Source organism: Vicugna pacos, chromosome 13, assembly GCF_048564905.1.
Source record: "Vicugna pacos chromosome 13, VicPac4, whole genome shotgun sequence".
In the NCBI taxonomy this organism is placed as follows: domain Eukaryota; kingdom Metazoa; phylum Chordata; class Mammalia; order Artiodactyla; family Camelidae; genus Vicugna; species Vicugna pacos.
Window position 1 is genome coordinate 35,685,837 of NC_132999.1, and position 27,717 is coordinate 35,713,553.

At 53.2% G+C, this 27,717-nt stretch overlaps 2 protein-coding genes across 4 annotated transcripts; both read right to left on the reverse strand.

Annotated features, from left to right (window-relative positions):
• Positions 1 to 790: 790 nt before the first annotated feature.
• Positions 791 to 4,197, reverse strand: DPH2 (diphthamide biosynthesis 2). 3 transcript variants are annotated; one of them, XM_006200375.4, is made up of 6 exons: positions 3,720 to 4,190; positions 3,413 to 3,525; positions 2,933 to 3,156; positions 2,067 to 2,750; positions 1,801 to 1,977; positions 791 to 1,719 (listed from the first exon to the last, which is right to left on the reverse strand). In XM_006200375.4, the coding sequence occupies exons 1-6, from the start codon at positions 3,864 to 3,866 to the stop codon at positions 1,595 to 1,597; spliced, it is 1,470 nt and encodes a 489-aa protein (XP_006200437.1). In that variant the 5' UTR covers positions 3,867 to 4,190; the 3' UTR covers positions 791 to 1,594. The 3 variants fall into 3 exon arrangements, with proteins under 3 accessions (XP_006200437.1, XP_072830691.1, XP_015091566.1); XM_072974590.1 differs by lacking the exon at positions 3,413 to 3,525 and having other exon boundaries at positions 3,720 to 4,197; XM_015236080.3 differs by lacking the exon at positions 2,067 to 2,750 and having other exon boundaries at positions 3,720 to 4,182.
• A 1,890-nt stretch (positions 4,198 to 6,087) lies between these two features.
• Positions 6,088 to 26,252, reverse strand: IPO13 (importin 13). The gene is made up of 20 exons (XM_006200374.3): positions 25,305 to 26,252; positions 22,810 to 23,546; positions 17,258 to 17,398; positions 17,026 to 17,167; positions 16,766 to 16,932; positions 16,443 to 16,563; positions 16,209 to 16,356; positions 15,587 to 15,768; positions 15,479 to 15,505; positions 15,160 to 15,294; positions 14,837 to 14,980; positions 13,449 to 13,529; positions 12,781 to 12,918; positions 12,494 to 12,590; positions 9,520 to 9,572; positions 7,193 to 7,259; positions 7,046 to 7,104; positions 6,803 to 6,892; positions 6,354 to 6,535; positions 6,088 to 6,260 (listed from the first exon to the last, which is right to left on the reverse strand). Exons 1-20 carry the CDS (start codon positions 25,386 to 25,388, stop codon positions 6,164 to 6,166), a joined length of 2,892 nt encoding a protein of 963 aa, XP_006200436.1. The 5' UTR covers positions 25,389 to 26,252; the 3' UTR covers positions 6,088 to 6,163.
• Between the last annotated feature and the right edge of the window lie 1,465 nt (positions 26,253 to 27,717).

A 27,717-nucleotide genomic window follows, 5' to 3' on the forward strand; every position in this document is an offset into this window, starting at 1 on the left:
GGGGGCCTCTCTGACCATCCTGTTTAATATTGCAACCCCCTCTCTCTTACACTCCTTCATAGCTTTATATTTCTCCATGGCACTCATCACCATTCAGCATACTAAGTGTTATGATTGTCTAGCTTGTCCCACCAAGAGAATGTAAGCACTGTTACAGGATCCCTGAGCTCACCGCTGGATTTCCAGTGCTTGGCACACAGTGGGTGCCCAATACATATTTGTAGAATACATGATTGGTACCCTTGTCCCAGTTATCACGGTTGAGTTTATAAATTGCCTCCACCAGCAGACTGGGCAATCCTTGGGTGCAGCAATCACATCTCCCTGTTCACTGGCTTCTTCAACACCCCGGATAATGCCAATAGGCCAAAATTCTCAGCAAATGCAGGGAATGACGTGAGTAGTTTTCTTCATCCCTCTGAACCTTTAGGGTCCAGCAACTCCATTTTGCTTGAAGCACCCACCATGCTAGTTCATGCCTGTGTGTTTAAGCATGGTGTATCCTTTGCCCAAATGTCCTTTTCACTCTATTTCTTCCGATAATTATTTTTTTTCTCAAAGAGATCCAGCTTGGGTAACACTCCCTCTGGTAAGTCTCTTCTGGGCTTCAGCTACCCTTGGGGACTTCCCTCCTCACAAATACTGCTTCACTGTGTGGTAATTGCCTGTTTAACTGCCTTTCTTCTAACTACACTGTGAGGACAGGAATCCAGTCAAATACAATTCAGATCTGGACCCACACGACCTGTGTAAGACCTGCAGCATTTGACAAATAAGAAGAAACAAGAAGAAAAATTACCTAGTTTATTCAAGTTTCTGTTCCCTGAGAAACAAACTGGAGTCAGGGTAGACCAGTATAGCCTGACAGAAATGTCAGGAAATGGCCTATATCTGTGCTGTCCTCTCATGTGGCTTTCTGAGCACTGAAATTTGACTAGTATAACTGAGAAACTGAGTTTTTAATCTTAGTTAATTCAAATTTATATTTGAACAGCCACATGTGGCTACTGTATTGAACAGCATAGGTATAGACTAGTGGTTCTCAATTTTGCACCCACAGGGGACATTTGTCAATGTCTAGAGACACTTTTGGTTATCATAACTGGGGAGGAGTATGCTACTGGCATCCAGTGGGCAGAAACCAGAGACGATGCTAAACATCCTACAATGCACAGGATAGCCCCTCACAGCAAACAATTATCTGGCCCAAAGTGTCAATAGTGCCAAGGTTAAGAGCCCTGGTCTAGACCATCTAGCACCTGCCTTTGACTGCACAGCAGGAACTGGGACTGGCCAGAGGTCCTGGACTGCTCCCAGGAGGATAGTTGGCCCAGAAGGCTTCAGGGAGGACCCAAAGCCACTTCCCCCCATCAGTCAAACAACAGGCATTTAGTAAGCCAATATCTGCCAAGCTGTGTACCTGTGCCAGTGCCACGAAAGGACAGGATAGAGTTGGATCCTATCCTAAGTGAGGGGCTGCCTCAGTGAGAGTCTCCTTCAAGGATCCTGGCAGAGGGGTGAGGTTGATGCAGGGAGCACTAAAGGTTTTAGCAGTGATTCTTAAGTCCACCTGTGACTCTGGTCCCACATGGTATCAGCTGCTTCCCTCATCCTCGTAGGCGATGGCAATTCCTCGTCTTCCACTCACAGCTCCTGTCACTGGCGTCTGACCCAAGCGGGGCTGTAGTCCCTGCCAGCTCCGAGAACTAAGAAACGAGGCTGCAGAGGTAGGGGGCTAAGGCTGAGTGCGCTGAATCTGGGGGAAGAGTTCAGAGGGGAGTGGGGATTTGCCACACTCACCTGCAGGGCTGCTCTCAGCCAGCTCCAGTTGGGGCCGCGGCGTTAGGGCTGAGCATCCAGGATCACTCGATGGCTTCCAGGCAGGTGGGGGTCGTAGGTCCCCAGTAATGAGTGACACATCTGGGGTGTCCCACAGCTCTGAGTCAGGTGGAGGGAGGGGCACATGGAAGGGAGAGCCTGGAAGGGAAGGTGGAAGAGGATCCATACTGGCCCCCTGACTCCATGCCCCAAGTGTTTTTAGCTTAAGCAGTGCCCCCACCACTCACCAGGCAATAAGTCTGCATAATGTGTGAGGTGGGGAGCCAGGCCTGGAGGTGGCCAGGCAGGGTTGCAGGCAGCCTCCAGCTCACACGGTGTCAATACAGGCCGGAAGAAGCTGCCAGAAGGCTGGGGGGCTAGGGCACCCAGAGGACAGGCCAACAGCACAAAGACATCCACCTCAGGGAAGTTGGCAAGCTTGGCAGGCGTGGGTCGTCCCAGGGCCAAAACATAGCTACGCTTGCCAGCAGCCTGCGTCAGGTTCCGCAAGTGTGCCAGTGCCTCACGGTGTTGGGCCACACCCAGTGTGCCCGCCAGCAGCCCCACCACACGGGCATCTCTAGCCCTCTCTACCAGATAGTGTCTACGTGCTCTGAGCCGCCCAGCCCGAGCACCTTCATCCCGAGTCTGCCCTGTTTCTGGGCAGCAGGAGAAGAAAGACTGCCCTGGTGCCCAGCCCAAGAGCAGCCGGCTCAGGTCTGGGTCATGGTCAGGGTCTGAAATGGACTCAGAGCCCCCAACATAGAAGGCACCATACTCTTCCAGACACCTCCCTGGAGCCAGGGGGAATTGGCGCCCAAAACGCTCCAGGAGTTCAGGATCTGGATTGAGGGAATCCACTGGCAGGGGAAAAGCCGGGCTGGAGACAACCAGATCTGAGTACCGTGGGCGCAGAAGAGTGGCCAAGGCCTCTGGAAGAAGGAAGTGGTGTCAGGGTTGGGGCCTGGTAAAGCAGGATCCCCCTCATCCCCAGGAGACTGAATGTGACCCAAAAGCAAAGAGTGGGGTCAAGCCCATATTGAGAGCTCCATGGGACTGTACTGAAATGGGGAAATGAAGGCACAGAGTGGCATGCACAGGCAAAACCCCTCACCCAGGGCATGGGCGCAGGCCGGCTCACTCAGCAGCACCACAGGAACTGTAGGGTCTGGGTTCTGGGCTTCAAAGGCCTTAGCACAGAGTTCCAAGGCCACAGAACGTTGACCAAGGACGAAGGCCACAGGCAGAGGGCGGGCAGGAGGGCTTAAGCAGGCAGGGCCAAAATGTACAAGGGCCTGAGCTCCAGCTTGCTCAGCACCCAGTACATCCACACAGCAGCTGCAAAGGAGATACCATTAGTGAGAGGGGTTCTCATCAGGAAAAGAGTTGCTGTCATCAATGGGACACGTGGTCAATGAAGAAAATGACATTATGAAAAGAAAACGCTGTCACTGAGAAAAGCTAGTAGCAGGAGAGGAGTCATCATAATGGAGAAATACAGCCATTGGGGCAGACGCTGTCATAGAGGGGAAACACCATGAGCCCCAGATCACTAAACCTACCCCACCCCCAATCCTTAAACTCAAGTTCACACCTGCCATAAGCCGTGTCCCCCAGAATGAACATCTTCGACCCCGTAGCCCTCTCCAGTCGTGCAGCCACGGCCCCAGCATCTCCCAACAGCTGGTCAGGGAACTGCAAGGCCACCTTTAAGCATAAAGCATGGAGTCAGATACGGCCTCTCCTGCACCGAGGGCCTCTTCAAGGAAAACCTGCCGGGACTCCCTACCTAACCCTCAAAGCGCCTTCCAGAGGAACACCTCCCCCAGACCCCATCCTCACAAAAATACCCCAAGATCCCAATCCTCTGGGCAACCATTCCCTCTGGAACCTGCCCTCACCCTTTGACACCCCAGGTTGCGGACAAATCCAACGACTCGCTCCAGCTCGTACACTCGGTCCAGGTCATCGAGAGGAGTGAGCAGCCCAGCTGCGCCCGCCTCTCGCTGCAGCGCCGCCTCGGCGGGGCTACTGAACGTAGATTCCATGAGGCCCAGCTTCTGTGGCGGGAAGCAGCGGGGATCTCCCTCGGTCAGCTTCAGGCCCCGCGTCCTCAAACGCAGTCCTCAAGGAGTCAGAGTCGCTTGGTAGGGGCAGGGGGCTGGGGGGTCATTCACTCCGCAGCCCTTGGGCCAGCCCCCAACCCTTTCAAATTCCCGTTTCTCAGCTACGGGCAGGGGTCTCAAGGGAGATTACTTCCGGGCGTTTGAGGCGGGGCGGATGGCAATTTTACCAATCTTAAACGGCAGGGCTCCCGCCCTCCAATCCTCGCCAAGCCGCCCACAGAGAACCAATGGCCTGCCTCAGAGCCCCAAGCCAGCCGGAAGTGCCTCAGAGGAAGGCGCGGAGCCTCATGGGTGTTGTAGTTCTCCTGGCTAGCCTTTCCAGATTCTGGTCTTCCGATTCAGCTCTCCGGGCCCTCAGAAACACCGACTCCCTGAAAATAACTACCAGTTTGAGCAGTTCCTATTCACCTACACTGTTAATCACTTCCTGTGCACTCTAACATCTGGGAGATGGCGTTGCATAATTTTTAATTCAGGTGCCAAACTGCCTTCGTTCGAATATTGGGCTCTGCCATTTACTGAGACTCTTAAGAAAGTTAATGTCTTTAAGGCTGTTTCCCCATCTGCAGAACGGGGGTTGTAACAACAGTACTCTTAATAGGATTGCTGGGTCAAATTAATTTAGATATAAAACTTTATAAAGTAGTCTTCTGCGTAGCACATGTACAGAAAGAATTCGCTGTTATCCTCACAGCAGTCTATGTCAATCAGGCAAACACTGAGCACTTACTGTTTACCAGGTACTACATTCTGAGAGTTTAGTCTTTGGAGTAAGAATCGTCCCATTTTACAGATGAGGAAACTGAGGTTCAGAGGCTAAATGCCGAATAAGACACAGCAAGTCACTGGCATCATCAGTATCAAATCCAGGTCTGAGTTCAGAAGCTGTTATTTAGACCCCTCATTCTCCCAGGTTATGTGTGCTACATTTGGTCATGGCAGGGAGGAGAAAGACACCTGGGTGCCATGTCGTAGGAGAAGAGGACAAAAAGTACGTGAAACATCTCCATACACCCTAAGAGAAGTGACAAATCAAGAGTAAGGTGAGAATGGGACTGAGGAAGGGTAGGGGAAAGGGGACAGTGACCTCAGGGGATAACATGAAAGGGGGACTGATGCTGGCTGGTGTAAGAAGAGACTGAATGAGGATAAAGAATGGAGGGCACAGAATTTGTGCAGAGGCTGAGAAAAGAACAGGAAAAAGAGTGAGACAAACATGGGAATAAACTTCTCCTGTCACCTCCAAGGAGACTCAAGGCTCAGGGATGAGAATGAGCGCTGTCTTGCTCTTGAGATCTTAACTGAGGATAAGACTGGGGTGCCTGAGAGGCAGTCAGGGTGGAACTCTGATTGAGACAGAAAGAGGGAACCCTCCTAGAGGACAGCAGCAGCTGGCCAGGAGCTGTCCTTGGTCCTGACCAAGGCCTGACCATCTTGTGCTGGTCAGATACCATAGAGGTGGGGAGCTATGGGTTTGCAGACAACACTAGGGTCTGTCTTCCTCTTCCTCTGGGGGCCAAATGCCTCCTCCCCTCCACATGCTAAGCCCACCTTTTTATACCTCTCCTCAACCAAGTGCAATTTGGGTGCCTTTATAATTCCATACAAGAAACCCATCCTAGAACTCAAAACCACTCTCCATTTCTTCCCCCACAACTGGACCTAGCCCCACCTCACTTCCAGCCCAAGGCCCTAAGTCCTCTATCTAGGAAACCTCCTATTCCTTTCAGAAATGAAACTCCTCCATATAGCCTTTCCTCACTGGTCCCATTCTCCCAGCTTATGGACTAGATCAGCCTTTGTTCAGACAGAACAAGACAAGGCAGAATTAGGGGCCTAGTACTCACCATTGTTGATTAAATAAATGTAAGCGTGCATGAACATTAGGACTAGTTTAATGGGAGGGGTGGAACTGCTGACACTACCGCAGTCCCTACCAACCCCAAGGGCAATGGCAGTATTCTGAATGGCTCAAACCTAGATGGCTTGGATACAGCACTGCCCCTTCCACCTAGGAGCTAGAGGTTGGCCCCACCACTCCCTACCAAGCCCTGGGTCCAAGCATTCTCCCATCCTTCCCCTAGGTCTTCTGAGGTCACCCAGTTAGGAGGCAGTGGCAGTGGAAAGGAAGCATTGACAACAGTGCAGTGAGGATTCAGGTTTACTCTTTGGGAATGGGGAGGGATGAGGAGGAGGTGTGGGTGGGACAAGGGTGCCCCTCAGTAGTCAGCTGTGTAATCTGTGCCATGTAGCCCCCGGCACAGCAGTGTGAACTCTTTCACCATCTCCTTCACCCGCCTCTTGTTTACTCGCTCCCTGAAGGAGAGAAGGGAGAGCAAGTTAGCACCAGCCACCCCTGCCTCCTCCTCTCCCCCAGACCTGAGCCCAGGCCTCGCCAGCTCTGCTTACCGAAGGATCTGTTGGCTAAAGGTGTCCTTCTGCTCGGGGCTGAGGCGGGCAGAGGGAAAACCAGGTGACTGCAGTGCCTCCTTGATCCACACACTCAGGAGGCTGAAGCAGTGTTTGTTCAGAGCAAACAGGATGTCGGCAAAGCAGTCCATGAGGCTGCGGGAGGCCTGGCCCCCAATGGCCTGAGGGAGATGGGTTCTCAGCACACTAGGGCCTCACCCCTTCTGCAGCAAGGGTGCCTAGCCACGCCCACCCACCCTTGGACATTTCCTCAGTCAAAGTGCGCACGACAGATGAGTGCTGCTTTTTGAGAGCCAGCTGATCCTCAAAGCAACTTAACAACAGAATCAGAGAGCTTAGGGAACCAAAAGCTCAAGCTTCCCAGGAGGGCAGCTGCCTCAGCAGTGAGGGCCTCCCCCCCACGTCAAGCCCCACTTGCTCCATCTCACCTCCAGCACTGCTATGAGCAGCATACGGCCATCCTCCTGTACCACCTTTCCCACAGGTTCTACTTCCCCACACCGAGGCAGCAGCTCTGTCTACAGAGGACGGAGAGGCTCGTCAGCCCCAGCTCTTTCCCCCGTCTCCCTGGAGACAAGACCCTGCACACCACACCTCTACCCTCTAGAATCCTGGCCAGTGTGGGCCGGGTACAAGGGTGGTGGGGAGTCAGGGGTCAGCATGGAACTCACAAAGAAGCCACAGGAGGCCTTGACAGTAGGTGCTTCGGGGAACTTGAGGGCCAGCACAGCTGTGGGAAAGGCAGAAGCAGATCAGATGGGGCCCAAGGATCCTCTCGAGGGGGCCCCAGGCCCACCTGCCCACCTGGCCCCACTTACCACACTGGAACACAGCTTTGACATCCAATCGTTCACACAGGAACAAATCTGGCTTCCGCTTCAGAGCCTGCAGGAGGTGGAGCTGGTAAGCCCAGCCCCAGCCAACTCCAACAACCATCCCCCCACTCACCTGCCACCCAGGCCCCAACTTCACATACCACAAGTAGAGGCTGCCAAAATCAGCCACCCAGCCATCTCTGGGGGACCCAGACCACTCCAGAGTTCAGTAGATCAGGAGGGGAGCAGCCAAGGGATGCTACATACATGTACGTGTACATGACCATGGCACAGGTATACATGGGAGAGACTGGGGGTCATAATGCAGAAAGCTTGGGTCCCAAGTAACCCAGAGAAAACACCTTCTCCCCAACCCTCCATCAGGGCTAGATCTCCTGCAGGCTCCAGGTTGCCAGCAGTGATTTCACTTTGATTCACAAAGGCCTTTGAGGCCCCTGGATCAGTTAACAGGGCAGCAGGAAGAAAAGATGGCAGCTGGATGTGGAGCCGGGTCGAACAGCCCCCCTCCCATGTCCCACCCACACTCCTCAGGCACTCTCCAGCTTAGAAAGAGGAAAAGGAGGGCAGGAGCCTGGGAGCCATGGCTCCACCTCTCAGGATCCCCTATGTCCAGGCCCCTCTCATCCATACCCAGCCCAGGAGGCAGGGCTGCCATGTCGGAGGGAGTACAAGGGCAGAGAGCCCACCCCAAGTGGTACCAGGACATGACTGGCACATCGTCAGGTCACAGGAGATGCTCTGCGCAGCCCCCGCAGTCATCAAGCACTGCTGTTCCCCAGCAGCCCCCCAACACATACCACATCAACCCCTAACCGGCCAGCCCCTCACATACCTTCCACTCCCCCAAGTTCATTCATGTGCAAACAGCCCCACGTGCACCCTCATTTGAAATGTCCTACTTACCCTCAAACATACCTCTACCACATCCCTTATACACACCACTCTCCTACATTTGCAACACACCTTCGCTTCATGTTCACATCCCAATTCCCCCACATCCCCAGGCATGTCCACACACCCACACCCTCAAGCTACCCAGTTCTCCAGCATACATACTCTCCCAACGCACACATTCACAGATACACACTCAAACGCCCTCACCCCAAAGATACACCCTCACAGATACCCACATTGACGTCTATCCAGACCCAGAACACACTCCCCATTCCCCTGTCCTCCTGCGCCCCACCCGCCACTGGACCATAAGTTCCAAGAGAGTAAGAGCTGTGCCTGTTTTTGCTCAGCATTATATTCTCAGCGCCCAGCAGACTACCAACCACGTATTACACAGTCAAAAAGTATTTTTGTTTTTGAATGATTAAGCACAGAAATACATCCTCTGCCCAACCCACAGGACTCTCCAAGTCATAGGAACTCACAAACACACAGGACCCTCATCACACTAACCCCACATTCCCACAGCCCAACACATGTATCTTCCAAAACATATAACCCATAATGCAGACATACTGCTGCAATATATACGATCTTCATAACACACACTCCCACAGCCCACTACAGACATGCCTCCAATACATATCAACATTCAAAATCCATCAAAGCCTAACGCACATCAACGTACAACATGCATCAATGCACGGGGCCACACTCCAACTACACATTTATCCCAACACCCACCACGATACACATGCTACTTAGAGCAGCTATGTGATATCCACTCCCTTCCCAAACTGAACTCAAAACATACAACTAAAGTCTAGCACACTTTAACACACACACCAAACATAAACACAACCTAACACTGTCTCACAATGGAGCTAGCACCCCACCTCCCAGCAGCAGCACAACCTGTCCAACAGCCCAGCTCTTGGCTCCATCACAGCACATTCAGCTCAGCCCCTCCCTCGGAGCTCCTCCCAGCCTACCTCGGGGAGCAGGCAGGGGACACTGAGGCAGGCAGTTCCCGGCAGGAGCACGGGGACAATAAACCCCAGGCCCTTCAATTCCGCTCCAGCCCTTGAACTTCTCAGGCACCCCAGCTGCACAGGAGCTGCTGGGCACAGTTGCCACTCCCTCCCTTGGTGACCCCCCAGGCCAGCCCAGCTCCCTCCCCTTGGGATAAGCCTCTCCCTGGTCTCTGCAGAAGACTGAGCTACTTGAGGCAAAGGGGCACTAAAGGAGGATGTTGGGTTGTCAACTTCCACGGAAACAGATGAAGAAACTCTATTCAACTGAACAGAAAAAAAAATTTGTCAACAGAAAGCTAAAAATAGGCTTAAATTGAATTTCAACATAAGAGAAAGAGAAAGAGAGAGAACAGAACGTGAATGAATAAAACTAAAACACACCTGTGCCAGGAGTTGCATAAATGAATCAACAATATCAGGATGATCCCTGGGCCCTAAAATATAATAAAGATGGAACTTAAGAAAAAATTATACAAACAGCAACTCAACCTCATATAGTTATGTGGGACTGAGAGCCTGCAGGGAGACAGCGTGGGGGCACATGAGCAGCAGGAAGCAAGATAAAGAAACAAAACATACAAAAACCATGAACTGGGAGAAGCCCAACAGAAAGAGACGGCAAAGTGAAGGACGGGCCTGCCCCAGCTCCCTCCCAACCGGCCTTCCGCCTACTCCCCACTCCTCAGGTCAGTCCCCAAGTGATCCTGCGGTGCCCGAGCAATGTGGCTCCCATGTGGCTGCAGAAACAGCCCCCACACTCTTGCTATGGCCTCTGGCACGCTGGGGTGGCCCTACACTGCTTCCTAGCACATACTGCCCCATCACTAGCCATCAAAGAGGGGGGCAGGGCTGGTGGGAGGCGATCCTTGGTACCTCCTTTGGAGGCCTGGCTGAAGGCCCTGGAAAGGCCAGGGTATCAGTGTCTGCGCAGGTGTCCCCTCACTTCCATGGCCTTAGGGCCCTTGGTCTAGCCAAGGAAAGGAATCTCTTGTGTTCTCTTAAATCTTCTTGGGTAGGGCAGTGCCCAGTATGCTATGGGGATGGCCAGGCAAGCCACTGGCAAGGCCTAGGGGAGGGAATTGCATCATGAGGCCAAAAATGAGAGCCCCACCCAGCAAAACCCCTCCACATGGACACAGACTCAGCAGAGAGCCAGGCTCAGGGCTGACGACCAGCTTCCACCATCTGGATGCACGAAGAAAGAAGGAAACCAGTCAGCGTGTCACCCCATGGTGTGGTGGGAAGGCAAATCCCGAGGAAGGGACAGCAAGACTGGGACAGCATAACAGATAAGGGGGCCATATGTCCTGCAAGACAACCAACAAGCCCAACAAACAGGATGTTGGGCACTATTCTGCCTCCAGTTCTGAGGAGTCCTGTGGCAAGGTGTGTGCCTGGAGCTCCTGCCTGGCTGCTCCACTCTCAGGAGGAGGTGCTGCAGGAACCTGTGCCTGAGACACCACTAAGGAGCTGTGTGATCTTGCGCAAGCCACAAACGCTCAGTTTTCCCGACTGTCAAGCAGATAATAATCTCTCCCCTGCTTCCTTCCCCCGGCGGTGAGGAGCCATTGATAAAGCCCATTCCTTTCACATCTGTGCCCCAAGTTAGTCAAGTCCTGGAAAGTGAGGCCCAATGTGTCCTATGCCTGGGCCCCACTGCAGACAGCAGGTCGGAAGTTCAGCAGCCACCCTGCTAGCGAGGAAGAAAGGCTCTGAGGGCAAGGAGCCCTCACTCTCCCTTCTTCAAAGGCATCTGATACCTATTCTATGCTGGTCTTGTTCTGAGGGACGCAGAGGGAAGAGACCCAAGCCTGCCCTTGAGGGGCTTAGTCTAGGGAGAGAGACAGACATGGACGCGGCTTACTGAGTGTGACTGGTGCTGTATCAGCAGTGCATGTACGATGCAGTTTCAGCACGGGGTCAGAAGCACCCAGTTCTGACTCACAGAAGCTTCTGAGGACTGATGCATGGGAAAGGTGTGGAGAAGTAAAAGTTCACCCAGTAAAGGGCACAGAGTAATCCAGGCAGAGAAGCACAGCACAGGGATCAAATGGGACACGGAGAGGGGAAAGTTGGTGTGGCTGAACTGTTGGAGCTGTGGGGATGCTGCCAGGGATGGAGGCTGAGAGGCGTGCCAGAGCCCCATCGTGTGGGTGGGAGCGGGATGATAACCCGAGGGCGATGGGGAACAACGCAAGGGCCTTAAGCCAGGGAGGGAAAATGCTCAGATATGTGTCTTACAAAAAACAGTACAGCCTCAGGGTGCAGAAAAGGAGAAGAGCAGATGTCAGGGAAACCAGTTAGAAGACTGCTGAGGCGATCCAGCTGACACCTTACACTGGAGCAGTGGCCGTGGAAGGTAGGGAGAAGTGGGCAGACTGAGGGACCATCAGAACTTGACCCCACCCAGATACCAGGACAAGGAGAGGTGGAGCTGAGATGACCACACCTGCATTTCTGGCTCAGGTTTCCCCACCACGCTGAACCTACCCCATGGCCCACTGGATCAGAGGCCAGCATCATGGGACGAGACACTGAGGACTTAAGCAGAGAGCACTCTAGCTCCAGCTGTGACCCCTGGTGAGCCTCAAACCTGTGACCACAAATCTAGGCAAGATTCATGAGGCTGACAGAGCAATGTAGTTTCTCTTCCAAGTGAGAAGCCTGGGTGAGGCAGCAGGGGAAGCCTGGAGCCCCCTCCACCCAACCTCTCTCAGACAGAGGCCACAGTGAACGGGGGCTGGGACCACAGCCAAAGGCTTTTGGCCTTAAAAGGAGTAAGTCTCAATGCAGGGAAAGGAACCAGCACTTCTGAGTACATTGTGTGAAATAACCCCAAGCCAGGGGCCTAAAAGACGTTACTTTAGTATCTATCACAATCCCATCAAGTATAGGAAATCTCTATTTCACAGATATGGAAACAAAGGCTCTGAAAAAGTAAGTGACTTGCCCAAGGTCACACAACTAGTTGGTGGTGATGAGCTTAGAATCTAGGTCTACCTGACTTCAAAGCCCATGCTCTTCCCACTTTTCATTATATCCCAAAGGAAATGGAGCCACCTTGGTGCCCCAAGTCCCTCAGAGCTTCCATCCCCACCTTCCCCCACATCCAAACTGGCCCTGACCCCAGCAGGCCAGTAGAAGACAGCATTCACTCTCTTGTCCACTTCAACCTAAGGTGTCAACTATTTGTAAGGTGACAACTGTGCTGTGCTTGATCCCGTTAGTTTCCCATCAAGTCCCAGGTGCAACTTGGGGGAGAGAGGAGAACAGAGTGGGCGGCTTTGGCTCCCCAGTTGGGGAAGCAGAGGCAGTGGCAGTGGCGGCAGCAGCAGAGACCCTGGTCAGGACCTACCTTGCTGGAAGAGAGTGAGTGTGACGGAGGTGACGAGCAGGAAGAGGGCCTCAATTGGGGGAAAGTGGGCAGGCTCATGAGCAAAGATGTGGACCAGCTACAACAAAGCAGGGAATACTGGTCAGCTGAGGCCCTGGCCCATTAGGACAGGTCAGCATCCCTGGAATGCAGGTGAGGACCCCTGCCAGAGCAGCCATCCACCTGACTCCACCCACCTACCCAATCCCTGGCCCGATCTCTGACTAGGATCACATCCCAAACACTTCTGCCCCAATCATAAGGCTCACCTGTCGAGTGAGGTCAAGAGCAGAGGCCTGAGGGATGGTGCTGTACATCCGACCCAGCATCTCACACAGCTGTGGCACCATGGGGGCAAAGTCGTCCAGCAGCGTCTTAACGGACTTCTCGAAGATAGCGCACACCGCCTGGGAGGAAAGCAAAGGGGCTCTAGAGGGTCAGCGGGTCACCACTGGCTGGAACGGAACCAAGGCCCCACACTGCAGAGGCCTAAGGGGCCTTACCACAGGCCTCGCCTGGCTCTGCAAACCAGGGAAGGGAAGCACATCTGACCCGCACCCTGGACAGGAGGAGGCTGAGAGGCACTTCCCAGAGGGACAGAGGATAGAACTTTGTAACTTAGCTCTTGCTGCTTACATCTCCACCACTTCCTCACAGGGAGCAACAACAGCAAGAAACTCTTGAATTGAAAAGAACCGAGGCAGGTCTGTGATGCTAAAATCAATCCCTGACTGTCACTCGGCCCCAACATCACTGTCCTTGGGTACCAGGAAGTTCTGAATGTCTTCCCCAAAGGTTTGTTTGTGTCCATTGGGCAGGATTCATCTCCTTTATTTCCCTCAGATCATCACAAGCTGAGATGGGGCAGCAACACTTTCCTTCTGCTCCACTTCTGAGCACAGTCACCATGGGGCAGAGGGCAAGGATCGAGGCTTACCTCCACAACCTGGGCATCATTCAGCCATTTGCTCAGCACCTTCTGGATAAGCTGGAAGACCTGCTGCAGTACCACGACCACCTGAAGACACAGGAAGAAATGAGGTGCCCCCACCTCCACTTTCACCCACCTGAGGAGCACTACTTGGCTGCTGAAAGTAGGCCAGGAGTTCAAACCCATTCCCCCAGACTGCAGGTTGAAGACTCAGTGCACGGGACCCTGGGGGAAGGAGTGCTTTGCTGAACCCCCATGAATGCAAGAAGATATACAGAATTCTAGTAATCATTTCAGAGAAAGCCTCAAACTGCAAAGTAGAGACATTATGAGTACTTCAGAAGATTATTAAAATTTTGTAACCTTTTAAAAGACTCACTCCCTATCCACTTCTGCTCAGCAAAAGGCCTACGGGCTAACTCCTGAAGAAGGAGAGATGCTGTCTCACCCAGATAATCTTAGGGTAGAGAGCCCCAAGGGATGCACAGATACAGGCAGCTTATAGGGGAGCAGAGAGCAGCCTGAGGTGCTGGGAGGTGAGGGTGGGCAGGATGATGACTACCTCCGAAGGAGAAGGGCTCCTTGGGAGGACAGTGGCTTCGCTTTGGTCTGGAGCCGAAAGGGTAACTGAAACTGGGGTCAGGAGTTGAGTAGAGGGGCCAGGGTATTGTGGCTTCCTTTTCTCCAGGGCGTACTTGGAACAATGACCAAAGCAGTCTCTCACATCTGTACAGAGCTTTACAGTAGGCAGAGTACTTTCAATCAAGACCACACCTGCTATCCAGCACAGTTCTATGAGATGAGTGTCAGATATCCTGATGTTCATAGTTCTGAATGGGAGGCTGAGGCTTGCCCCAGATCAAACAGCTTGTAAGTGGTCACTGCAGCCCCCCGTGCCGGAGCTTACCACAGCACTTATCACACTGCTCTGTCACAATCTGCTTATGTGTCTTTTCTCTAGACTGGGAACAACCTCAAGACAAGAACTATTACATGTGGAGCATGTAAGCATCCTCAGTGCCCACAGGGGACAGTGAATGCTGAAGTAGAAGGCCCCACAGAGTTGGGGGTTAAAAAGTGGCCCACATTACATCACTTAGGGGTCGAAGGATAATGTCAGAGTCCCCCATGGAGTGGAGGAAAACAGGATAATAACATCACCCTAGTTGGGCTGGGGACAATGACAACATCACCCACAGGGCTGATTGAGACAATGACATCACTCTCTACAGAGTGGGGAGCAATGATACTGTCATTTATGGGGTCAGAGGACCAAATGCATCACGCTCCATGGGGCTAGGGAAACAATGACAATTATTACTCGTAGAGTTGGGGGGTGACAATGACATTCTCACAGGGCTGGGGGGGGCAATGGCAATGACAACATCACCCACAGGGTTGGGTCCCTGCGGCACTGGCAGCTTCCGGAGCTCAGGGCCTTCGTGATCATCCTCATGATGACTGACGTCCAGTGTGGTGAAGAGGTTGGAGAGAAGCCCCAAGATGTGGACAATGGCCAGCTTGTTGGAGGGATTAGGCTATGGGGAGAAGTGAACCAAGCTCTGAATCTCCCACCCCCAGCTGGACCCCCTGGCCCCAGCCCTGACTGCCAGCTCCAACCCCACCCCTCAGCAGCCACAGCCCACACAGAGAAGCCCTAGAGTCCCACTGCTTTCCCCAGCCACACACACACGCACACGCACACCAGCTCACTCACTATCTCCTCTGCCAGCTTCTCCAGCTGTTGGATATATGGTGAGATGAGTGAGTGCAGGTTTTTAAGAATCTCCTCCACTTGCAGGGCTGACAGCAGGAAGCCCAGTGCCTGCATCAGCCACATGCACTGGCTCGTCTGTGGGGCAGAACATGGAGGGTCAGTCCTGGACATATCTGGTTGTGGGTGGGAAGAATGAACCTCTTGGGGAAGGTTCTAAGAACAGAGAATAAGGGACAAGAGGTGGGGGAACGGCAGAAGATGGGATTTCTATAGACCCCCACAATACCCCAAGAAGCCCCCTAGAAAATTCTTAGCTCACCTTATGGATCTGTTTCATCAGGACATCCTGGAGATAAAGAAAAGGAATATGGTATCAGTGCAGTACAGAGTGTGCCCTGAGGTCCAGCTGCACCAGGGCCCCACATACCTGGGAGACAGCCACAATGTTGGCAGCATAGGGCGGCAGGTCATACTTGCATTCTCGGCAGATCTTCTTGAGGGTGGACACGGAAGAGATGGAGAGCTCGGGATTGCCTAGGGCATGCAGTACAAGGGGCAGAACGCTGTTGATCATGACGGGGTGGTCGGCCAGCCATTCAGACAGGGCTCCTGGGGAAAGAAGGGAGAAGGGAGGACTTCAGAGGCAGGCCAGGCTGGCTTTGTACCACATCCTGGTGAGGCAGGCAGAGCTCCTGGCAGGGTTGAGTTGCAGCCCCAGTACAGAGCACTGCTCATTCAGAGGATGGAATGGGCAAACAAACACTCGCATGCTCAAACATGAGCCTTACAGCTGAGAAGCAGGAAGGAGTTACTCAGGAGAGGCTCAGCGCTGCTGTTGCATCGACAGTGAACTAGCCTCACTGAAATGCAGCTCAGTACACTGTAGCAAGGACCCTTAGATGTGCCAGGATAGTCAGTTGTCTGCAAGGCTGATTGTGTGCGTGGGCCTGTATACCTCCCATTTTGGATCGGACCCAGCAGGCTGGCTGTGCCTGGGGATGGGTGCCTTGGCTCTGGGAATGTGCTCCTGGGTGTGTGCCAGGTCTCACCAATGGTGAACATGACAGTGTCCGCCAGCTGCACGTTGCTGATGCTGATCCGTGGGATGAGGCCAATGAGCCCGGGCACCACGTCAGAATAGTTGACATCGATGGTCTCTGCGATGGATTGGAAGCCATAGAGCAGGGCCTCTGTGTGCTGGGGAAAGAGGATGCTACTGGCTTGGCTGAGGAGGAGGGTGTGACAGGTCTGGGAGGGCTGAGGGATTCAGGCTTGGGAGGTACCTGCCAGGAGTAGGGCTCCTCTGAGCTGGTGAGCAAACGGCCCAGCTTGTCATAGAGGTTGCTGAGCAGCTCGGCCCCCAGCATCTCATAGACATACATGAGCGTGTCTGAGATGTCCACCCTGAGAAGCAGATGAAGGCCTTATACACGGCCTGGATGCTTCCCCCAAGCCCAGGAGTCCACCCAGTACCCTCATGTGAAAGTACATAGAGAATAGACAGAGGAGGCCCAGGATTCAGGAAGCCTGGCCTTGGGCCCCTCCCCTCTTTGCCTTCATTATTTCAGGACTCCCTTTAGAGCCAGGATTGGCCTGCTACCGTCACCTGTAAATTCGGAACTGCTCCTTCTCATCTGAGGACCAGAATCCATATTCTTCATCAGAAGGGAATTGGGCCTTGTGCAGAAGCACATCCACCAGCTGGAAGTAGACCGGCCGGTACACCTGCTGGTACACAGCCTGCTTCTCTGCCTCGAAGGACAGAATGTCATCCTGAGAGAGCCAGGGAAGGGAGTTAGCCACAGAAGCCCATGATCCACCTTCATCCACCATGACCCAGTTCTACTGAAGGTCACATAGACACACCTGCAGTGTGTACCAGAAGGTGAGAGTCAGGGAGCTGGTAGTCTCATTGACAGGAAAGTGGCCAGGGATGCCCGTGCAGAACATGATCATGTTGACAAGGGCCAGGAAGCTCTGCCAGTGCTCCACCTGGTCCAGCAAGGCCCTGGAAGGGAGAAGACATAGTGAGGTCATTCTGCCTGCCCCACCTCTTAGAGGGCCCTGCTGTTCCAACCACAACTGCCCCTCTCCTCACCGGGAATGGTTCTCGCCCAGGGCCACAGCAATGCGACAGATGCCATGGGAAGTCTCCATATCCCCATTCTGCACTGCCTGTCGCAGTTGATCCTGCAGTCCCAGCACCAGTGGGATGAGTTTCAGGAGTGTGTTCACGTACCTGGAGGCATGAGGTGAGGAGACTCATCAGAACTGTCTGCTCATCCCCCACCAGTTTTGAGAGAAAGGCACAAGCTCCCTGTCTTCCATCAAAGCCCTGCTTCCCACATCAAATCCAAAGCAAAAAAAGAGGTGAGGGCCTACATGGCAGGTGTGATGCTGTCCAATTTGGGGAAAATTTTAGGTTAGAGACCTCCAGGAGAAGGTCAGTATTATGGGTTGACTTATGTCCTTCAATTGAACTTAGAGTTGATGCTGAAATGAGTTAAGACTTTTGGGGAGGTTGGGATGAGTGGATCTATTTTGCATGCGAGAAGCTCATAAATTTTGGAGGGCCAGAGAGCAGACTGTTATGAATTGAGCTCTGTTCCCTGCAAAAAGATAAGCTTAAGTCCTGACCTCCAGTATCACAGAATGTGACTTTATTTGGAAATAGGGTCATTGCAGATGAGGTCATAGAGTAAGGGGTATCCCTAATACAATATGACAAGTGTCCTTAAAAGGAGACATTCAGATGAAGACAGAGACCTGCAGGGAGAATGACCTGTGATGATAAAGGCAGAGGCTGGAATTATGCAGCTGCAAGCCAGGCGAACACCAAAGGTTGCCAGCAAACCACCAGAAGCTAGGAGGTGGCAAGGAAGGATCCCCTACAGGTTTCAAAGGATGCTGACACCTTAGTTTCAGACCTCTAGCCTCCACAACTGTGAGATAATAAATTTCCGTTTTGTGTGCCCATGTGTGGCACTTTATTATGGCAGCTCTAGGAATTGAATACATCAGTGTCAGTGGAGGCTGAACCAGGATGGATGACAGAAGAGGTAACCCAGGCTGAGGAGTCCTCTTAAAGACTTTAGAAGGCAGCAACAGCTCCCAAGAGCACCAGTCCCCACCTGCCACTCCACCCTCTACCACCGAATCCTAACTCCTAAGGACGCTGGTGGCAGTAGGAGGGGAGAGAAGATGATGAACTCAGAGGGAGCTTAGAGGCAAAACAGACAGGACTTGATGAAGGACTGGATACGAGGATGGGGAAGAGTCAAGGACAGCTCTCAGGTTACCAGCTAAACAACTAAGTATATGGTGGAGGTATTTTCTGAGACTTAGAGGGATGGGTAGAGGGAGACAGTAACAAATTCAGTGAGTGGCTAGAAGGTGGTTCAGTGCTAGGCATGTTGAATCAGAGGTACCTGGTGAGATATGCAGGTAGAAGTGTCCAGAGAGTTGGATATAAAACCCTTAGAGCAAGAGACACAGATGCAGGAGTCATCCACAAACAGCTATGGGAGTAAATGAGAAATGCCCAGGAAGAAAGTGTTGAATGAGAGAAAAGAAGAGGGTCCAGGTCAGAGCCCTGAAGCACAATGATCCCTAAAGAAGGAGCGGAGGAAGCAGAGTATACAAAGGAGACAGAGAAGGCTAGCCCCATCCCACTGGACCCCTTCCCAGAAGCCTGCTCTGTGGAGATGAGACTAAGTAGAGTAAGTGATGCTCTCAAGGGGGATCAGATGCTTGGGACCCCTCTGCTGTCAATCACAATGTCACCACAGCAATCTATGGAGGGGCAGGGGGTGCAGACTAAGAGTCCAGAAGGACTTCTATCTGGACTTGCCCTAAGCAGGTTGCTAGGCAGGTAACCTCCCTCATAACCTTAGTGGGAGGATGAAAAGGACAAGAGGCAGGAGGGATACAGCTCAGTGGTACAGCACATACTTAGTACGCACAAAGTCCTGGGTTCAATTCCCAGTACCTCCATTAAATAGATAAACCTAATTACCTCCCGCCTTCAAAAAATGAAAGGAAGAAAGAAGGGAAGGAAGGAAGGAAGAAAGAAAGAAAGAAAAACAAAAAGGACAAGAGGCAACCAGCCCAGGATGCTGGCCTTCTCCACATCCCCGTTCTTGAGGAACAAGATAGCAGGATACCCGCAGTCCAGAGACAGCTCCAGAGGGTGCTGCCTGGAGACAGCTGGGATAGCTTCAGTCTCATGACCCTGACACGGGCTGCACCACAAGACAATGGGCACCTTCAGGCCAGACTCTGGCACAAAGAGTAGGGGCAGGGCCAAGGCCATGGCCTGAGAACTCCCCAACAGCTGAGATAGGGGCAGGAAGTAGTGTCCTTACCCCCACAGCATCCCCACTGTATTCCAAAGCTCCCTCATGCCTTCAAAATTCATGCACACATTAGGTACTCAAGGAAAGTTCTTAATTTGTCTCAACTGAGGCTCATAATAGGATACACGAAGAACAATGTAGCCAGTAGAGCTCCCAGTATTACTCAAGGTCATAGTGCAAGTTAGACACAGATCCCAAGCTGAGACACCTCCTTATACAGCTATAGGTCTGCTTCTGTTTCAGGACCCAACTTGAACTACCTCAAAGGATCTACGCAGCTCTTAGCCCATATCTAAAGTTCTAATTGAGGGGAGCCCCCCAAGAGCCTGTATAACTCACCTTTTTTCCTTCCATGGCCCCCAGTGAAAAGCTTTTCCAGGATTAAAAATAAATCTCAGGAAAAAAAATTTCAAAGGAGAGAGAGCCAGGCAAGCAGAAGCTGCTGTGGAGGGGTGGGAGAAGGGTGACTTGAGTGTAAGTTCAGCCAAGGAGAGGGCCAATGTCTAGTACACCTGGGGAGGTAGTGGCTGGATGACCCAGGAGTCAGAGCCACTGAAGGTAACTTTTCCAAGCCAAAGCCAGGAAACAGACAAGACAGAGCAAGGCCCAAATGCTGACTCGCTGACTCGGGCTGGGTGCAGCCCACCCACGGGGGAAACTCCTGCGTAGATTTCCTACCACCTGGGCACCTGTGCCTGAGACATGTGAGCAGACAGGAGAACAGGCCTGAGAACCCCCAGAGGCATCTAGGTTTGGGGGAGGGAGATAGAAAGGATGTCTTTAAGTACCATGGCTGAGACTTGGTTCAAGAGGCCTGGCTCCTGTTGGTCAGCTCGAGCTGCTGGGGCAGGGCTGCTAGGACTCCTTGGCTGCCACTCACACTGAGCTCAGCCTAGACCTGCAATTAGAGCTCTGGGAGCAGAGCTGAGAAAATGGGGAGAGTTGCTAAGCAACCAAGGGGGCTGCAGCCAATGGGCGCTCAGGAGGCTATAGGTTCCCTCACTGGCTCCTTGCTCGCTCATTCGTTCAGAGAAGAGGCATCAATTACCTGCCAGAGCCCTCAAGACTGGCTAGGCAGGTAAATCTGAGTGTATCCAAGGACACTCTACATCACCCATGCACTGGCCCTGCCAATTCCCCTTAGCCACCAACTGTCCAAGCCCAGCCTGCACCGGAGATTCACACTGCCAAGAAAGGACTTGACCTGGGACTTGGTACTCACCTTAAGTTGGTAAACCTGGGAAATCATGGGAAAGGGCTCATACTAACTGCCAATGCGATAACGATACCAAATGCAAGCAATTGCCATTTATGGATTGTCCAGGAACCATGCTAAACCTTTCACAAATATCCTCTTATTTAATCCTCATACCAAAATATTCTCCACAGCATATGAGGGGCAGGCCCTGGGCACATGATCCTATTTAAACTCTGTGAGGTAATATGATCAACCTATTTCACTGATGATAAAAACTGAGGCTTAAAAGTGGCCTACCCAAGGTCTCAGATCTAGTAAGTGGACCATCTGGGATTCAGACTCAAATGTGACTAATGCCAAGGCTAGAGCCATTAACCACTTCCCCGTGCCGTCTCATTCAGTGGCATTTTCCCTCTCATTCTGCCAAGCATTCCCAAAGCCTTTTCTCTGAAATGTTAGGTGTAAGGCCTCCAGTCTTGCCCTGGCCAATCCAATTTACACTAAAAATCTCATGATGCTATTTTCACTGCTTAAAATCCTTTGATATCTTTACATTAGGATAAAGACCAAAATCTTAAGCCTGGCTGACAAGGTCTTGCATGTTCTGGGCCTGGCTCTCCCACCACTGGCCTTACACCCTGCTGCCTAATCACACTCACTTACCAGGATCCCTCACACCCTTCCCTTGCTTGGGCTCTTCCATCTTGTTGCAATGTCCTCCCATATCCATCGACCTCCATCTGGCTACTTCTTACACAGTCTTCAAAGCCCAGCTCAGTTGTCACCTCCTCTGGGAAGCCCCTCATAATCCTCAGACTGGGTTAAATGCCTCCTCAGGGTTCTGACAGCCCCCTGCTTTCCTCATCACGTTGACTGTACTTGTCCATTCAAGTGTCTATTAGATTGTTAGCTCCTGACTTGCAGAAGATAACCCATTTGTCTTTATGCTCCCTGTGCTCAGCCCAGGGCCCCAAACATAAACAGGAGCTCAAGAAACATTTGCTGAACAAGCACCTGACTACACTCACCTTCTTCGGGGTCCTTGAATGTATAGTGGTGCTGTCCACTGCAGGACTTTGCACCTGCTGTGGTTCCCAAAGCCTGGAACACTCACTCCTCTTCCAACATCCCCCTTCCCCACCCCTCACCACTCAGGCAACTCCTACTTTTCATCTGTTTGAAAAATAATGAATGATACCAAGTGCTGCCAGGCACAATGTGACAAAATAAAATGACAGAGTGCCTGTCCTCACATTGCTGAGAAACTAAGGGGGAGATGTACATTAATTTATAATGAAACCATGTCATGGGCTAAGAAGGAAAAACACTGGGAGCTCTGAGATAAAATAAAAGAGAAGACTAAACTGAGTCTTAGAAATCATGAGGACTTCCCTAAGAAAGTGAAGTTCCAGCTGCAGCAAAGGTGACATGTCAGGTACATGTGACCATTCAGAGGCTGGAAGGAGCCTGGGCCACTCACGGAGTTAAAAAGACCATATGACAGTGAAGACAGCAAGGAGCACAGCATGAGATAAGGCTGGAGGTGCCATAATGTGCAGCACCCTTGTGAATCACGTTAAGGATTTGAACCTTACCCTAAGAGCAGTGAAGAGCCAGTGGAGGGTTCTGAGCAGAAAGGAAAGACTAGATCCTCATTTTTAAAAGATCATTCTGGCTGCTAGGTAGACAATGAAGGGTCTAAGAGTAAAAACCAGGGACTGGTGAGGAAGCTCCTCAGTTATCTGGGGAGAGAGACAAGGACAGCCTTGACTGAGGTGGTGGCAGCGGAAATGGAAAAAATAGATATGCAATGTGATCAGGAATAGGACAGCCAGGACCTGGTGACTGATTGATTGAGAGAAAGAGAGGAGAGGGTGAAATATTTTCATTGAATAATTTGTTGGATGGTTAGTTGTTTAATGTCTGTCTCCCTCTCTGAACCATAGGGACAGGGGAAATGTCTCATTTGGTTCCTTGCTATATTTTCAAGCATGCAATAGGCACTCAATTAGTGTTTACTGAATGGGTGGATGGATAGATGTGTGTGTGGCTGGCCAAGCAAGCTGTCCATCTCCAGGACAGCGGGGACCAGCTCACCTCTGGGCATCAGGCTGTGAGATGGCATTGACAATGGCCTCCACACTGCTGTCGAAGAGCTCTGAGTCCTGCAGAGCAGCGAAGGCAGCCTGAATGAGCGCCTCGCAGTCCTGCAGCGGCACCTCCAGCTGCACCCAGCTGGAAAAGCACTTGAGCACCTTCTGACGCACACAGCTGGGTGAGCTGGGCTGCTGCAGCAGCTGCTCCAGCAGCGGGAAGACAGCCCCACACTCCACTGCCAGGCTGGTCCGCACCAGGCTTTTGCGATACTGGGGCAGGCGGCTGGTCTGGAACTCCTCGGGCAGCACTGTCAGTAGCTCCAGCAGGGCCAGGCAGCGGCCCTGGCCATCCACGGGTGAGTCTTCAGCCTGGAAGAGCCGTACCATATCTGCCACAGCACACGGCCAAGCGTCAGGCATCATGCTGAGAGCCAGTGAGGCCAGCGCCACACATAGCCGAGTCAGCACAATCTTGGAGCCACTGGCAAAGCGGGTGATCTGGGTGAAGAGCTGTGCCTTTAGACTCTCATACTGGTCAGTAGGGATGTCACTCCAGTAGCGCGAGATCTTGATGTGCAGGGCACTGGCCCCAAAGTACTGGATCTCAGGCACCTTGTCGGGCTGCAGTAGCTGCCAGCTGAAGTGCCAGGCCTGTGGGGAGACCTGGGCCTGCATCAGCCACTTCTGAGCCAGGTTCTTGTTCTCAATGTTCGGGTCGTAGTAGAGCTGGTGCAGAGCCTGCAGGACAGCACAGGACTGAGCAGGTGCCGGCCACTCTGGATCCTGCCAGAGCCCAGAATAGAGGGCGTGACTTGGTCCTGCAAGACTGCGCTCTCTTTCTGACTGGGGGGCTGAGCAGGAAGGGAGACCTCAGGGCTCTGCAGTGTTTCCCGGGCCTGGGGTCCTGCCAGTATCTTGAGAGCCTGAACTTTGCCCATGTTCTACCATATCCTTTTCTCCTTATAGCAAAACATTATGGGTTCAGAGAGTGAACCTCCAAAAGAAAGCAGAAAAAGAGGCCGAGTTCCCCAAAGGGGAAGCACCTGAGGGTGCAAGGCTCAGGTGGAAGGAATGGCTCCACAGGGAAGAAGCTAAACCTGAGAAGAGAGTGGAACGGCCTGAGGGGCCCTAACCCTCCCAGGCACAGCTGTTCCCATCTCCTCCAATAGCTCCATTTAGCTCCCCCAGGATCATCCCTAGGTCACTCCTGATGCTGGCACCAAAGCCACTGTGAAATCTGAGCAGGACTAAGACCTGGCCATGCAGCCCTAGGGCAGAGACACACTGGAGAGAAGGGTGAGAACAATCCTCAGAGAGCATATGAGAGGGTCCAAAAAGCTGGTCCAGAGAAGTCTTGGCCTGTAGCCCTGGCAAATGCCTACCCTGGAGCTCTCAACTAACCAAAACCCTAGGGTCCCAACTCCACTGGGACTTCACACAGTAAGAAAACAGTAGTTTATCTCCCTGGTAGCACATGGAACAGTGCACCACCATGCCAACACTGCCCAGCCCCAGGGTAGAAGAGCAAGGCCAGGACTCTCACCCCCTAACCAGGCTCCATTTAAGTAGGCTTAGCCCTATCTGTACCCCTGACAGCCAGTTATGCCACTGTTACTTGTTTGGCCCCCTCAGGGATGCTGAGGCAGCCAGAGAACAGAAGCTGAGAGATGCAGCCTCACCATTTGGAATGGTAAACAGGGCTCAAGAATAACAAATGAATATCTCCATTCCCTGCTTTCCAGCAAGGTAGGCCCATCTTCCCATTCATCCCAGGGGGGGATGCATTTCTGCATTCCAGGCCTCTGGGGGCAGAACTCAGAAAAGAAACAGAGAAACAGTTCAAAAAGATGGACTGGGCAGTGTGGAAGCCTAGGAGTGCCATGGCAGGAAGCCATATGGGCAGGTGAGTAGCTAAGGACCCTGAAGCTGCCAGCAGGACCAGGCCTCTTGGACCTAGCACAAAACAAAGGGGGCCAGCCCTACTCCTGCCTGCCCAGGAGTAGTTTGGCCTCCATCCAACAAAGGAGGGACCCTCTCTAAGAAGGAGGGAAACATAACCCAGATTGCTTTAGTTCCAGGTTATTTTCTGAGTTCCTGGCTCAACAAAACAGGTCCAGGATGGTTCAGCATCACTGTGGTTTCTGGGGACTGAGCTGCAGGTCTCCTGGGTTCCTGGTTTCTTACTGCACTGCTCATGCAGTTCCCCTGGAGCTGGAGAACAGCCAATCTGGCTGGAGGTCTAAACCATCAGCACCCTGAAAGGACCATCCCAAGACCCTAGAGTATCCACAGAGGACCCATGTCTAAAGGAAGGCCAAAAATAGCCTATTAAGACACCATTACACTGCTGTCCTGCCTGCCCAGAGACAGCAAATGCCAGGTGCTCTGGAGGCACCATCCCAGCGGGCACCCAGCCCAGGCCTGGGCTCTGGCATTAGTGTCAGTCCCCAGAACTTCTGCTCTGTCACTGGAGTGCCCACCCCAGGGCCCTCATACCTTCTCCACGTTCTCCACAGTGAAGTCCAAGGCTGGTGCTGCTCCAGCCCCTGCAGCCCCGGGCTGCTCCTCCCGCCGCTCCATCTTTGCTCCCTCCCCAGCAGGGAGGTGGACCGTGACCTGTCTCCTGCCCCAGCCTCTTGGCTGCTGGCTCCCTGCTAGATTCCGGCTTGGGTGTCCAGGGACTGGTGGAGTGACAGGGGGCCCAGGGTGAGCATGGCTGCCGAGGCCTCCCCACCTCCGTTGGGGGTGGGGGGCTTGCCAGAGGGCAAAAGGGTGCTCTGAGGAGGAGACCCACTGAGGGAAATTCCGAGGAGGAAGCCGTCAGTGAGGAGTTGGCAGATGAGGGTCCCGGTGGTAGGTCACGGCTCTGTCCCCAGAATCTATGAGGAGGAAGTCATAGGGCAGGGAGGCCTGGGGGAAACCGAGGCCCTGGCCTGTGAGGGGTCACAGGGTCGACGGCCTGTACCCACAACACCCTCGTCTGAGTGAGCTCTCGGGTCCTAGGAGGAGGTCACGGTGGTGGGGGGTCGCGGGGGAGAGAGAGAGCCCTTCGCAGGTTACGGCGGCGTCCAACGAAGCGCAGGGGTGCAGCTCCGCGAGTCTGGGGCGAAGAGTCCGTAGAGTTGGGGGGCTGTAGCAGGTCCCCTCCGCTCGGCCTGGCCCGCGCTCTCCTCACCGCCCGGCTCCGGCCCCGCTACCGCCGCCTGCCTCCGCCCCAGTGACTGACAGGCGAGCCGGCTCGGCCGGGACGGGGCGGGGACCTCAGATAGGGACTGGCTGCCCCGAGCGCCTGTCCCCGGCACCGCCGACTCAGGCGCCGTCCCCCACCTCCCGCGCCTGCCCTGGCCCGACCCGGCCCGGCACAGACCGGCACGGCTCAGCGGAACTGCGCAGAAACTCATTCCGGGTCCCCGCTCCTGTCCTCGCGCGAGCCCGCGCGCCCCCGAGCAGGCACAGAGCGACGCTCCGCTCGAGGCCCCCGCCGAGCCAAGGCCCGGCCGCTGTGCATCCTGGGGCATGTGGTCCGTATTGCGCCCGGCGGGAGGGCGGCGCCTCGCGGCGGAGGCCGGGAGCACATGGGTTGGGGACCAGCCAAGCCCCGCCAGCCCCAGGTCGACCGCGGCCCACAGGCCCTTCGGGTCACACCGGCGGGAGGCGCTGCGGGGCAGTTCCTTAGGAGGGCATGACTCGGGGGGCCGGTGGATGGGGTTGGAAACCTGGGCTGGAGGATTAAGTGTGTGTTGGGGAGCGGGGTCGGGGGGACACAGGTCACGCTTATGCACGACCTGGGGCCCAGGATAGGGGCCGTCTGGGAGGAAGGCGTCCTCACCACCCTGAGAAGAAAGGCGCGCCTCAGGAATAAAAAGGACGGCTCTCGGGGACACCCAGTGAGCAACCGGGAAACCACATACCATGGACAGTGCTCGGAGAATTTCATCAGGTTCTTGGAAGCAACTTCTCTTTATGAGTAATTAAAATGAGAATAGCTCACATTTAAGTGCTAGGAACTGTACTTGCATACCTTAGGTCCAATTCTCTCAACAACCCTGTGGTGGGTATTCTCATTCACCATTTTCAGATGAGGAAACCGAAGTTGAGGAAAGTTGAGCTTATCTTGTCCCTGGACCCACAGCGAGGGTAGCAGAGACCAGCCACAAGTCTGGTTGGCCGCAGACCCCAGCAGTCCCTACCACTTACCCCTCCACCTGGCCTTTTATTATCTCTTGCCAGCCATCCCAGCAGGGGAAAAAATATAATCAAAAGGGAAAAGACCTCTGTACTTGTGTAGAGTGGAGGAAACTGGCGTTGGCAATAGGCGACTGAGGCCTGCGAATGTGGATGAAGGCTTCCCTGAGGAGAAACTTGACCTGAGCTGGAGGAACAAGGAGAGACGGGGTGGGGGGGGGGGGGCTTGATTAGCTGGTAAGTGGAGTCCAGTGGGAATCTAGTCATTCTACCAATCTTTATCAAGGAAGTGTTTGAAGTTCAGCTAATAATTTGTCCTCACTTGAAGCAATTGTCAGTGGGTGAGGAAGGGGGAGGGGATGAGTAACAGAGGTGAGGTTGGAAAGACAAGTTGGGAACAGTAGACTCTTGAAGGAGTTTGGACTTTATCCTCCAAGAAATATGAAACCATGATGGGGTTTCAAAGTGGACAGTGATGATTGGATTTGCATTTTAGAAAAATCTATCTGTAGTATATAGGATAAATTGAAGGAAGAAAGAGTAGAGGCAAGGAAAATTTGGAAGAGTGAAACAGGAAGCCAAAATCAAGTAATTGATTCCAGGTCTGTGCATAGCTGTGTGAAATGCCTTGGCCCTGAGATTTCATCTTGGAAGGTATTGGGGGGAAGGGAAGGTTAAGACCGTGTTCAAAACCTGTCCTACCTCTTTCTAACCATAAGAACTT

Coding starts and splice junctions, on each gene's coding strand:
- DPH2 (XM_006200375.4), bottom strand. CDS start 3,866: ATGGAATCTACGTTCAGTAGCCCCGCCGAGGCGGCGCTGCAGCGAGAG. Junction 3,526..3,719: donor GCAACCTGGGGTGTCAAAGG/GTGAGGGCAGGT, acceptor TTATGCTTAAAG/GTGGCCTTGCAGTTCCCTGA. Junction 1,720..1,800: donor GGCTGAGAGCAGCCCTGCAG/GTGAGTGTGGCA, acceptor CTACCTCTGCAG/CCTCGTTTCTTAGTTCTCGG.
- IPO13 (XM_006200374.3), bottom strand. CDS start 25,388: ATGGAGCGGCGGGAGGAGCAGCCCGGGGCTGCAGGGGCTGGAGCAGCA. Junction 12,919..13,448: donor ATGATGCCCAGGTTGTGGAG/GTAAGCCTCGAT, acceptor CTTTCCTCCCAG/GCGGTGTGCGCTATCTTCGA. Junction 7,260..9,519: donor TTATGCAACTCCTGGCACAG/GTGTGTTTTAGT, acceptor CACCTCCTGCAG/GCTCTGAAGCGGAAGCCAGA.